Raw genomic sequence first — 14321 nt, forward strand, 5'->3', positions numbered from 1 at the left:
ATCACAACCTGACCTGCTGGGTCAAGATCACACAATGAAACCAGGACAGTAAGAAACAGGCCTCTGTAGGGACGCGCTAATTACTGTATTATCTATACGTATAGTATAGATCGTATTATACACTAGTAACTGTAGTTTTGACATTGCAATACATTTGCTTGAACTTACCTGTGTGTCAAGGTCATTCACTTCCAAGTTCACCTTTATCAGTTGCTTATTTACAAATGTGACCAGAGTCTGTAAAATAATATAGGTTAAACTTCACTTCATGTTTTGAAACATCAAACTGTTCAAATAGCTTTAGTCCAATAAAATAATAAACTTTTGAACTTAAACAAACAAAAAAAGGTTGTTACCTTCTTAACCACATTCAACTTGTCTGGAGCATGATCAAACAGGGTGTCGAAAGCATCACGTTCTGGAAGAGAGAAACACAAAAAAGATGGAGTTCTGACCATTTTTGTTTTACTGTAATACTCTGGCAAGATAAAGTGTGCCTGTAAATGAGTAAAGTCTGGCCAAAGATGACCATCAGCTGATAATATGAGCAATAACAAATTGAATTCTACAAAAACACAAAACGCAAGCGTATAACCATTAAGAAACAGAAGAAATTAACCCACTGTAATGGAAGACTAACATCCACTCTCTGAAATCAATATATTTTACAGAAAAAAATGGTCCCTAAAATATATTTAGGCATACAATGAAAAACCACGCAGAGACTGTGGTAATGCTGATGCAGATTTGCATGGGCTTTCTTGGATATATTTGTTTAAGAAACTATATGAGCGTCTAGAATAACAGAGGCAGCGTGTGAAATGCTATATACCCATGTTAGCAATACAACAGCTGTGTCAATTATAGCCTGTAAATACTCAAGTGTTGGCATGGCAACGCAGTGACTGACAGCATGAGAACACTAATCAACATCATGGCACAGTGACATAAAACTGTTACGGTGGTCGACCCCATATATGTAACCTCATACTTGCTGGTTCCAACAACAAACATGGGGTACTGGGGACCTGTTCCACCCAAAAATCACATCACATTATTGGAGAGTGTATGACCAATTACGTTACAGGAGTGAAATGTAAAAAGGGTGCTTTTTTAACAAAGTTTTCAGCTTTCAGACTCAACAACTGTTGGCCGGTCATCATCTTATGTACAGTTGTACCCCGTTTATCCGAACCTCAAATAACCGGAAAACTCGCCTTCCGAATTAAAATTCCTTAAAACGAATTCACAATGTTGTAAAATTACTCACCTATCTGGAAATCCGGTTTCCGTAACTGTACGGTCATTTTCACACACAAAACACTAAATTATGTGAATTTTTTGTCTCATATATCCGGACGGGTAAGCACCTGTATGTTTACACGCACGAAAACCGAGGTCTTCGCGTGCCGTAACATGAAACAAGAGTCATCAGAAGATGACATATACCCCGACCCCTACATGTTTGAAAGGACAAATAATCTGAGAGTTACTCATTGTTTTTTTAGAGTAAGTTTGAATTGTTTCCAAGGAATTCACGAAAAGTATAAATGCCATATATCTGTAAACAGCAAAGTCACAATTTCAAGATCTGTCTCATATATCTGTCAAGATCTGTTGACAGATATGAAATGGTTTTCGAGTTGTGCTCTTGGAACGAAGCCCACCCCTCCATTTTGAGACTAAGTCCGAAACGTTTCCATGGAAACCAAGAAAATAATACATCACAAAAACCTTTAAAAACCAAAAGGCACCACTTTGGGGTCTGCCCTACATATCTACCAAGTGTTGCTGAAAGATATTAAGTTTTTGAGTTCTGCTCTGGAAATGAAACATACCTTTTCAGACTAGGTCCAAAACATTTCCATGAAAACCGAGAAAATAATACATCACAAAAACCTGTTGAGAGCAAAAGGAACCACTTTGGGGTCTGCCACACATATCTGCCAAGTTTTATGGACAGATATTAAGAAGTTTTTGAGTTCTGCTCCGGAAACGAAACACACCTCTCACTTTTGAGACTATATCTGAAACGTTTCCATGGAAACCGAGAAAATAATACATCACAAGATCCTGTACACAACAAAAGGCACCACTTCAAGTTTTGACTGATATATCTACCAAGTTAGGGAGAAAAATATTGAATGGTTTTAGAATTCTGCTCCGGAAACAAAGCCCACCCCTCCATTTTGATACTATGTCCGAAACATTTCCATGGAAACAGAGAAAATAATACATCACAAAAACCTGTACACAGCAAAAGGCACCACTTTAGGTTCCAACTGATATACCTATCAAGTTTTGCCAAAAAATAGTGAATAGTTTTGAGTTCTGTTCCGGAAACAAAACACACCTCTCAGTTTTGAGACTATGTCTGAAACATTTCCATGAAAACCAAGAAAATAATAAATCACAAAAACCTGTAAATACTGAAAGGCACCACTACATGTTCTGACTGATATATCTACCAAGTTTGGCAGAAAAATATTGAACCGTTTTTGAGTTCTGCTCTGCAAACGAAGCCCACCCCACAACACCAAAATGTTCCATGGAAAAACAAAAAATAATATAAATGCCAAAACTCTGTAAATAGCAAAAGGCACAAGCATGGGCTGAGATTACTATATCTATCAAGTTTGGTAAAAAAATTCTGAACGGTTTCTGAGTTATGCTCCGGAAACAAAATGATTATGGACGGACGGACGAACGGACAGACAGACGAGGCGTTGACTATATTCCCCCCCCCCCCCCCCCCATTACATGCCAGGGGGATAATAAGTCGTCAGTTTATGAAACGTGAGAGGATTAATTATCTCTCAATATACGTGTCAATCTGTGGGCACTATAATTAATATATACTATGACCGGTGAAAGTCCCCACCCTTTTCTACACAGCCAGTGCAAAAAGCTATGACTGATTTCTTCAAACGAGCATAACTGCATGAACAGGTATGAGAAATTTTATGTATGCACTGATATTTGTTTATGTGTAATCAATAAAGATTATGTCTGATGCCTGCTATGTTTGTTTCTTTGTATGTTTCTTTGTGCATAAGGCACGTGGTTCAGATATCTGAAAATTCGCTTATCTACACAATTTCAATAAAGACACAAGTGATCAGATAAACAGGGCACAACTGCAGTTGCCAAAGCAGAAAATGTTAGAGACATATGCAAGATGACTCACCAAATTTGGCCCCAATTTCACTGAAAAGTTAAAAAAAATGTGTAAATGTGACAAATTGGTTTCAAATTGGTTTCAACATGACTTTCAGCAGTTACACCATACAATGAAAGGTTACCTAAACATCCCACTGATCTTTTTAAACAGGTACAGCAAAAAAGGGAACAAAAACACCCTCAAGCAGAATCTTTCACTATGTCATCTTACTGAGTGATTGAGTTTTATGAGACTCTGAAGGCTTGCAGTAAGGGGACATAACTCTACACATGGTGTGCTTGTCTAGTGGTTATAGGACTTACGAGAAAGAACCACAAAGAATGAGTACTGTTTTTGAAGAGGGTCAACAACATTTGAGCCAATCACTGCAACCTCTACACAACTTAGTCTGAAGAGGACAACTTCTTCTATCTGCACTATCACACAACCAACATAGGCAGGCACTATCACCACACTACACTCTGAGCGAAACTGATACAGGGAACAAGGATTTTCGTCATCAAACTATTTCAAAACTTCTGCTTACTCATTTGGTGATTAAACATACAATTTGTGATTCTAAGGGCACTAAACTGTCTGAATTTCTACCGAACACTTACTCATTCGCCCCTGTGATTTCTTCATAAACCCTCCTTGTCTGCAACTGGTTGTCTATTTTCTGGAACCACAAATATATAAACCTGAACAACAAGGTTGGTTCTGTAGGTTCAAAGAGTATCACACTACATGGTGATGCACAGGGCTCTACTGCAACACATATTATGATACACTGTACGATTACATATATTGAATTCAGAAGCAAGCAGATATATTATGTCATGAATTGAGGTTCATTAATAGAACAAGACAAAATATTGATAATAACAACCATCTTTGAGATCCAGGTGTTGTTGATAGAAGTGTAAGAATGTGTTAAAAAGTGTTAATTGTGAATTCAACTTTTAGATTTGCGGTCAGTTTGAAATAGCAGAAACAGTTTCAAAGGTGCATGGTGAGTGTACAACACTGAATACATGACACAAATCACTATTTGAAATCACCTAACATACTTGCAATGTAAGTGATTTGTATTGTGGAAAGATTGGCTTGGTTTGATGTTTAATACTGCACTCAGCAATATTCCAGTTGTATGACAGTGGTCTGTAAATAGTCAAGTCTGGGAAAGACAATCCAGTGATCAACAGCATAAGCATCAATCTATGCAGCTGCCGTACAATTACATGTGTCAACCAAGTCAATGAGACAGACCACCTGACCCCGTTAGTCGCCTTTTACGACAAGCATGGGTTGCTGAAGACAGCTTCTAACCTGCATCTTCATGGGCATAGTGTGGAAAGAACGAGTTTGTATTGTATATGCACACATATTGTATATAACAGATAACCAACAGGCATTTTTAAATGACTGACCAAGTTCTTATTGTAATGTTCCATTACCATTCCACTTGTCCTATGATAACAGTCTCCTGGCATCGTTCCATTACAATTTTCATGGTGTCAGTCACTGGATTATCTGGTCAAGACTTGACAATTAACAGTATATCTGTTATACAGCTGAAATATTGCTGAGGGTAGTGCAAAACCCCAATGTAAAGAAACTGAACTGTTAACACCAATCTTAAAATAGTTGTCCTGTGAGATGCTGATAGTGGAAGGGAGATAACCCTCTATACAACAACTTCCTGTCACCCTGAATCAAACAGCTGCCACTGCTACTACTCGCAGAGTAATATGTGAGCCTCCTCTCAATGTCTCGCCCTCTCAAAACTGAATCACTTACCTACAGTAACAGTAGACTAAACACATTTCCTGTCTCTGATCAAGCCATATCACTATCAGATTTTGGAATATTAGCTGCATATCATCAGTGTATGGGTGATAATTCCCCCATAAACAATCGAGCAACACACATTAATATGTGAGTAGCTGATGTTTAACATCACTCGGAGCAGTATATTAATTTAACACAATGACTGCCTCTCACAAGTATACTTGTAGTATCAATTCTAGTCAAGTTTGCCACTTTGGGTTATCTTGTAGATACATCATTGGTACTTTAAAACAAGTTTCAAATGTTGACAAAATATGCACAAGAGCCAAACATCTCCTGGAGTTCTTTGTTACTGCCAGGAGAAGTTTGTTTCTTGAGTCTGTTTTGCCAGCATGTGAAACTTGTCTTAAAATACCACTGATATAGTGATATAGCTACGAGATAACTTGTAGCAGCATATTTGAGCAGACATTGATACTGTGAGTACACTTGTGGTGGCAGTCAACATGTTAACGTGTTAACTAAAGCTGGCCTTCTCATTGTGCAAAATGGAGTTAAAAGTTTTACTCTTACATCTAGCATGTAATGATAAATATATATTTCTACACATAATACAGTACATATATGGGCCAACAGCTGATGGAAGATAGCATAAAACAGACCATGGGGATTCGCAGTGATCCCCATTTTATGAAATTCTCATGAACAAATGATCATTAAACTTCCAAGGATAGGTAAAACCTGACCTGCCCAGCGAGCTGGTAATGATTCTCATCCTTAAAACAATCAGGTCTTACTAGTTATCCTTGCTTACTGATAACTATGTATGACAAGAAACTCAGCTGGAATCTAATTCCAATGCCAAGATAATGTCCAAATAAATGTGTGACATTACACTGACAAGGCTCATGTTAAAATGAGCGGACACTATAATTATATCAGACATGAAACTTTACCTGCACAAACATGGGACCATAGTACAAGAAGCAGTGTGCAAATTATGCACATGCTGAAAAGCTCATCTTAAATCTCCAAATGATAATCACCCGGACAAGAAGTTCTGTAATAAAGGCTGGTGGTTGCTGGTCTTGGTTGACAGACATCATTGGATGTTGGTGTGACTGAGATAAACCATGGTGCTACTTATCACTTCCTGTACACGACAGGGCCTCCTGACCTGAACATGAAACTTACCTGCACAATGACGAGGATGACAGAGACATTGTCGGGCAGCCTGATTGGAGCCTTGAAGTGCTTGGCCAGCGCCACCAGTAGATGGAGGATGGCTACCAGGTTCTTGGAGTGGATACCTGCATAATAAAACAGTCAAAAACATCATACGTGCTTCCAATAAGTTTGGTACATGATCATTAGTTCATACTTCACTCTGCTGTCAATCATTTCTTGTAGCTATGGAACTCTTTAACATATTCATTTACCATCACAAAATGTAACAATGATTTGACAAAACTGCACCATCCATGATAGAGCGATCTGAATTTTTATGACTTGTAATAACCAATATGCTTACTAGATTTTCGGGGCACTTTACTCTGACTCAATGAGGTTACACCTAACTTGGCTTGCCATGCGTATTGAATCAGTTAGGGTCAAGCACTTCACTTGGTCCTGCAGACCACACCAGTCTCTCATACAAAAGACAGGTATGTCATCACAAGTCCACCCCTGCCCCAGCCCTCAAGGTGTAAGATGGGATGTGTGAGCTTACTGTCGACACTCCACTTCAGCTGGTTCCAGCCCTGTGGTAGGTTGAGGATTGAGGTAATGTAGTCCAGGACGACCCTCAACTTCTGCTTCTGTCCGATCTCCGACTGTGTCACTTCAGGAGCCTCTACACGGATTCTGCACAACTTCTCTGAAAGATACCGTCCTGCACGATACAGCAACAAAACTCTGGACACTACCTGTACAAAACTAGAACCTACACAACTACCACCACTAATCCAGATCCTACACAACTACCACCCCTAAACCAGATCCTACACAACTACCAGCACCACCCTTGATCCTACACAACTACCACCACTAAACCAGATCCTACACAACTACCACCACTAAACCAAATCCTACTCAAATACCACCACTAAACCAGATCCTACACAACTACCAGCACCCTCCTTGATCCTACACAACTACCAGCACCATCCCGAATCCCACACAGATACCAGTACCACCCTGCATCCCACACAACTACCAGTACCACCCTGGATCCTACACAACTACCAGTACCACCCTTGATCCCACACAACTACAAGCATCACTCTGGATTTCACACAACTACCAGTACCACCCTGGATCCCACACAACTACCAGTACCACTCTGGATTTCACACAACTACCAGTACCACCCTTAATCCCACACAGCTACCAGTACCACCCTGGATTCCACACAACTAACAGCACCATCCTGGATCCCACAAAACTACCAGCACCACCCTGAATCCCAAACAACTAACAGCACCACTCTGGATCCCACACAACTACCAGCACCACCCTGGATTCAACACAACTAACAGCACCACCCTGGATCCAACACAACTACCAGTACCACTCTGGATCCCACACAACTACCAGTACCACTCTGGATCCTACACAACTACCAGCACCACTCTGGATCCCACACAACTACCAGTACCACTCTGGATCCCATACAACTACCAGCAATATCCTACACAACTAACAGCACCACCCTGGATCCTACACAACTAACATCACCACCCTGGATCCCAGTATACGTACCATTACCACAATGGATCCTACAAAACTACCAGCACCACCCTGGATCCCAGTATACGTACCAGTACCACCCTGGATCCTACACAACTAACATCACCACCCTGGATCCCAGTATACGTACCAGTACCACCCTGGATCCTACACAACTAACATCACCACCCTGGATCCCAGTATACGTACCAGTACCACCCTGGATCCTACACAACTAACATCACCACCCTGGATCCCAGTATACGTACCAGTACCACAATGGATCCTACATAACTACCAGCACCACCCTGGATCCCAGTATACGTACCAGTACCACAATGGATCCTACACAACTACCAGCACCACCCTGGATCCCAGTATACGTACCAGTACCACAATGGATCCTACATAACTACCAGCACCACCCTGGATCCCAGTATACGTACCAGTACCACAATGGATCCTACACAACTACCAGCACCACCCTGGATCCCAGTATACGTACCAGTACCACAATGGATCCTACATAACTACCAGCACCACCCTGGATCCCAGTATACGTACCAGTACCACAATGGATCCTACATAACTACCAGCACCACCCTGGATCCCAGTATACGTACCAGTACCACAATGGATCCTACACAACTACCAGCACCACCCTGGATCCCAGTATACGTACCAGTACCACAATGGATCCTACACAACTACCAGCACCACCCTGGATCCCAGTATACGTACCAGTACCACAATGGATCCTACATAACTACCAGCACCACCCTGGATCCCAGTATACGTACCAGTACCACAATGGATCCTACATAACTACCAGCACCACCCTGGATCCCAGTATACGTACCAGTACCACAATGGATCTTACACAACTACCAGCACCACCCTGGATCCCAGTATACGTACCAGTACCACCCTGGATCCTACACAACTACCAGCACCACCCTGGATCCCAGTATACGTACCAGTACCACAATGGATCCTACATAACTACCAGCACCACCCTGGATCCCAGTATACGTACCAGTACCACAATGGATCCTACATAACTACCAGCACCACCCTGGATCCCAGTATACGTACCAGTACCACAATGGATCCTACATAACTACCAGCACCACCCTGGATCCCAGTATACGTACCAGTACCACAATGGATCCTACATAACTACCAGCACCACCCTGGATCCCAGTATACGTACCAGTACCACAATGGATCCTACACAACTACCAGCACCACCCTGGATCCCAGTATACGTACCAGTACCACAATGGATCCTACACAACTACCAGCACCACCCTGGATCCCAGTATACGTACCAGTACCACAATGGATCCTACACAACTACCAGCACCACCCTGGATCCCAGTATACGTACCAGTACCACAATGGATCCTACACAACTACCAGCACCACCCTGGATCCCAGTATACGTACCAGTACCACAATGGATCCTACACAACTACCAGCACCACCCTGGATTCTCCAGACCTTCTGGTAGATACCACAAAGCATGATCCACCAGGTCAATCTCTCAATCGCAATTACTTACCGGTACTACTATATGTATTAAATATGTCACACATTATAATATAATGGAACAACTTCAGATCCTACACATATTTCCTGAAGAACGATCAATGCCCCAATAATTTTCACTGCCCACAAATACCTACAGGTATATCACCTGAATGATCTGTGAAAATATCTGTACTGATTTGAATTTCTTTATTAGCAGCAAATAAATTAAAACACTAATGACCAACATGCACCAAAACACTGATTACATATACAAATGTACAAAACATGACTCAGTCACTAGTTTTAATGAGTTTCACATGGATTTCATGAGTGACTATGACAGGTTGTATTTCTTTGAATCAAGCAATGATGTTAATACTTTACCAATGAGTTTTTGAAGAATCTGGCCATCGAACAAGTCTTCCTCAATATCCTTCACAATGATACGATGATCTGCAAGCTCATCATTTATCCAGTCAAGAAGCACCTGAAAAACACAGATCGTTATCATAGAACAGCACAACACTTTTTTACATTTTAGTCCTAATCTTTGATACTAACATCTCAATTCTCAAGGCACACATCTGAACCTCTAGATAAAATCAGAGATTACTGACACTATTTTACTTACAAAAATCTCCATGAAATGTTATTGTCCCAGCCATAAATAGCTACTAAACTTGCACACATTCATTATGTTTTACTTCATTATGTTTTCAGCATCATTTCTAACTTCCAAGGGCTTTAGGGGCAGTGTGGTAGCCTTGTTGTTAAAGCGTACCCACACCTAAGGCCCTGGTTCGATTGACCACAAGGGTACAAATTACTACAATGTGTGCAGTCTTTTTCTGAAGTTGCATGCAGTGATGTTGCTGGAATATTGCTAGTAAAAGCCGCGTAAAACTACACTCACTCACTCGCTGCAAGAGCATTATTCATACTGCTTATGAAGTTACCCTCAATAGCCTTAAAAGTTATAGATACAAGTCCATGGCTCACCTTGATCAGCTGATTCAACTTGGGATCATCTCGGGATCCTGGCTCGATCATGGATCTTTCTTCCTTCTCACCTGTAAAAAGGTTACCAAAAATACACAAGATTCACAAAAGCATGCTAAGATACACACACTAATTTCAGAGAATATGGATGTTTTTGTCACATGGATACAACATTTCGTGAACTGTTTCCTTGTAAGTAGATCCAACTACTGTTTGTTATATCATTAAATTTAAAGTTTATGGTCATATTATTCATACACCAGTGTCAGAGCAAGATAGGTACACCTAATAAACATGACTACAATATATCATGGTATATTGATTTATGTGTTTTATTTTTAAATAAATAAATACGCTCATAGCTATTCACATTTGCAAAGGGTAAATTATGAATGAAACATAATCAACAGTTGGAAATTTATTCTACATGAAATCAGTTTCCAATATCCACTGTTTTTCATTGAAATATTTACTGCAAACAGTAACAGTAATGAGATGTAAGCAAGTGTTTAATGTTGCGTGGGGAACAGTAACAGATGATGAATGTTCTTGCTGCACCTTGTAACATTTTCAACAAAACAGCAATATCTTTGGTGTAGGTGAACTGGTTGCTGATACTCTGTCATGTGACGGGTAAAGATGACTCCATGCATGATCACTACTTGGATAAAACAGGAGCAGCTCTAACACGAAGTGTTCTTACTAAATGAATGACGAAGTGTGAGAGATGCTTCTTTCCCTTACTTACCAAGAAGATATCCTTCTGGTCCAATGTCTGGGGCAGATGGGCTGGTTGGAGATTCAATGGCATGTTTCCCTTCCTCTTGAAGCTCAGTCACTAGAAAATGATGCATATCATTATGTCTAAGAATGAAAGCAGTAGCCTATGAAATTAAGTCTCCACAAGACAATCTAATGACTGATCACACCCTTCCTTGTTATCACTTTTAGCAGCATTCAAGCAAAAACTGACCGGAAAATGTTTTAAATGACTTCTTTTGAGCAAAATCAAACCTTTAACAACAGAAGGCTACCACTCTCTTGCATATTAAATACTTTTCTTTATTCATAAAGCATACATTAGTCAGATATTGACACATGTGTTTGTAACAGTATTATGACAATTTGCATCACAGGTTATTAGTTATTTACCATGGGTGTAACAAATAAAAAATGATGCAAATATGATATTTGATTACTTTTAATATATAGTAATGAATCATGAATCATGAATATTTGAGTGAGTGAGTGAGCGAGTGAATGAGTGAGTGAGTGAGTGAATTTAGTTTTACGCCACACTCAGCAATATTCCAGCTATATGGCGACGGTCTATAAACAATTGAGTCTGGACCAGACAATCCAGTGATCAACAACTAGAGCATCAATCTGCGCAGTTGGGAACCGATTACATGTGTCAACCGTGTCAGCGAGCCTGACAACCCGATCCTGTTAGTCAACTCTTACGACAAGCATAACATTTTAACAAACACGCCATGCAATTGCTAAAGATGAAACATATAAATGATACTTTCTGCAAAAAACCCAAAGCAACAGTTGCAAACAATGATCCTTAAAACCTGCCATAGGGGGCCTACTACAAAATAACACAAGTTACCCTACTGCATGGCTTGGATGTATTCATGCTGCATATCTCACTTTGATGAACAACAACCTATTACCAAGTAAAAACACACTCTTCAACATAACTGTAATGATTTTAGTTCAGTGACCACGATTGATTATTTGAATTCATGACAGGATATGGATTGGTTCACTGATGATACAAGTGACTTGAAAAATGACTTTTATGTACCTACTGAAATGGAACACATGGATTTGGTAAATACAGATCACAGATAAAAATTTACAACATGTGTGGTTCTTACCTATATATCTGTAATCATTTGAGGTTTGTAAATAATACAAAATGCATACACTCAATGAGTATATCAAGTATGAAGAATACAGGCAAAATTATGTGTGTTCCATTAAGTTTGCGTTTGGTGGCACGATCCCAGTGTAATCACATCATTTGATAAAATTTGGATTTCCAAATTGCACATCTACTGTTTTTGTACTCTTTGCATAAAAAAACTGTTGCAACAATGTAATAAATGGAAAATTTTTGCCAGCTGACACAGCTGGGTTTTAACCACTAATATAAACATGCATGATAAAATAGTCTCAAAACAAGGTCGAGAACATATTCCATAATCGCACCCATAAAAGCTGCTGATGTGGCAAGAAAGGTTAAGTTCACTTGAGCCATCCATCCCAATACTCCAATGGTTGTGTTGGGTATCATACTCGAAAACAATATAATCGAAATCACAGGAGTTTTATTGTCAACATTAAGAGGTAATAATGAAATAAATTGCTCTTGTAAACTAACGATAATTTATGGGGAAATATTAAGCTTCAAAGGTTCTGGGAGGCCTGAACTGATGTGGTCTCAGGTATGCAGGACTGACTGTGCCCCACAAATCCAGCAATCATCTGTTTACTTGGTCGGATGACTGTTCTCAGTGTTCAGTGCTGTCATCGTGAGTCACAAGAGTACAAGAGGGCAGCTACACCGATATAACTTTACTTTAATTCACATACAATAGCCACGAACGTGTAAATATAACAAAGACGATAAAAAATATTCAAATCCAATCGAGAACACAGCGAAATGTCCTTTTATGGATATTTAGGCTCGACCCGGGACATTTTTGGGAGAGGCTGAATAAAGAGCTACATAAATACTTCATCAAAACATTTGAAAACAACAAAATAAATACATTCACAATTGCAAACCTTCTTTGGCTTTCTTCTTTCTAGCTAAAGTTCCTATTTTATCAAGGAATGATTCATCTTTCTTCTTTGGCGTGAGTGTAGCCGCAGAAGTGTTTGGAGAAGCAGCCATTTTGTAAATTCCACAACTTCCGGAGCAGGTCAAGGTCGTTGCTTCGAGCAGTATACTGTTTCCCCAAGTGATATTACAGACAGCTGAAAAACCGAGTTATCGTTATATTTCAGTCACAAACCAAAACTATAGTTCCAAATATGACACCATCCAAGAGCTCGATCCTTCCAGGAAATGCGCCTGGTGCGTCACTGATATGCTTACCTTTACAATAGAGGCCTGTCAGTCTTTACATCAGCCCCACTTTCCCCGTATGCCTCATATACATCTATATGACGCCAGAGATAGTGACAGTTTGATTTCTACACCTGACGATACGATGAACATGAAATGTAATCACTTGGGCATAAAATCCGTTACATAAACTTGCAACGGAAAAATCTTGTAAAATTCTAAGGATGCGTTTTTTTAAAAGATACAGTTGCCCTGAGTATACATAAACAAAGGGTTCCATTCTGTACTGTATGGTAATACATGATGTATTTCTTAAACATTTGCAAACGGTTTTACAGAATCGGTTTCTTCGTATGGTGTTAATCACACTTTAATTTTTACAAATAAGAAAGTATGAACATTATTTACGGACAATGTGGTTTTGGGTGGAATGTTATGAAACAACCTGAAATGTATATAAAACGTAAAATGCGAGTTTGGGACTGTGTGATACAATCCTATTTTTGAAGAAAACTCCAGCCTTTTTCTTGCGAGATACATTAGATCTATATTAGTGTGGACATAATGAAGATGCTTGATTTTCAATACGGTCTTCACATTTGATCTTACTAGATGAATTCTTCAAATGTTATGGTGCGTATAAATTAAGTTCCAACTTCAATTTTGTGTATTAAGTATTGTAACATAATTTTGAAATGACAGCTCTGTGCGGTTATGTCTCATAAGATCAACCCTTTCTACAGTTTGAGGTAATGTACAAAATGACTGTAAAGAGTGGGGATACAAGCAAAATTAAACGTCTGTCATACAGGTCCTGTATGTAACAATGATGTCCAAGAAAGTGTACAATATGTGGCAAGTCTAGATTCAACACTAAATTAAACACAAACATACATCAGCACATGAGTAATTCGCTCAGGGAACATGTTTGTGTTTCACAAAAATCCGGGAAATGCTTTCCCCCAAAATAAACAAATGGAAATACCTCCAAATCAAAGCCTCTTCCACCAGAAGAACATGAAAGCATTG

The 14321-nt window shown here is 39.5% G+C and overlaps 1 protein-coding gene across 1 annotated transcript in view; it reads right to left on the reverse strand.

Annotated features, from left to right (window-relative positions):
- The window catches only part of LOC137286243 (beta-parvin-like), an 82235-nt gene extending 69085 nt beyond the window's left edge, over positions 1–13150 (reverse strand). Inside the window, exons 1-10 of the mRNA XM_067817976.1 lie at positions 13010–13150; positions 10959–11048; positions 10211–10281; positions 9596–9698; positions 6681–6827; positions 6146–6261; positions 3781–3839; positions 3188–3207; positions 357–418; positions 169–237 (exon numbers count right to left, since the gene is read on the reverse strand). Of these exons, the coding sequence (XP_067674077.1) occupies positions 169–237; positions 357–418; positions 3188–3207; positions 3781–3839; positions 6146–6261; positions 6681–6827; positions 9596–9698; positions 10211–10281; positions 10959–11048; positions 13010–13118 (846 nt within the window). The 5' untranslated portion in view covers positions 13119–13150. The remainder of the gene's footprint in view (positions 1–168; positions 238–356; positions 419–3187; positions 3208–3780; positions 3840–6145; positions 6262–6680; positions 6828–9595; positions 9699–10210; positions 10282–10958; positions 11049–13009) is intronic.
- Positions 13151–14321: the final 1171 nt, after the last annotated feature.

Source organism: Haliotis asinina, chromosome 6 (genome assembly GCF_037392515.1).
Source record: "Haliotis asinina isolate JCU_RB_2024 chromosome 6, JCU_Hal_asi_v2, whole genome shotgun sequence".
Taxonomy (NCBI): domain Eukaryota; kingdom Metazoa; phylum Mollusca; class Gastropoda; order Lepetellida; family Haliotidae; genus Haliotis; species Haliotis asinina.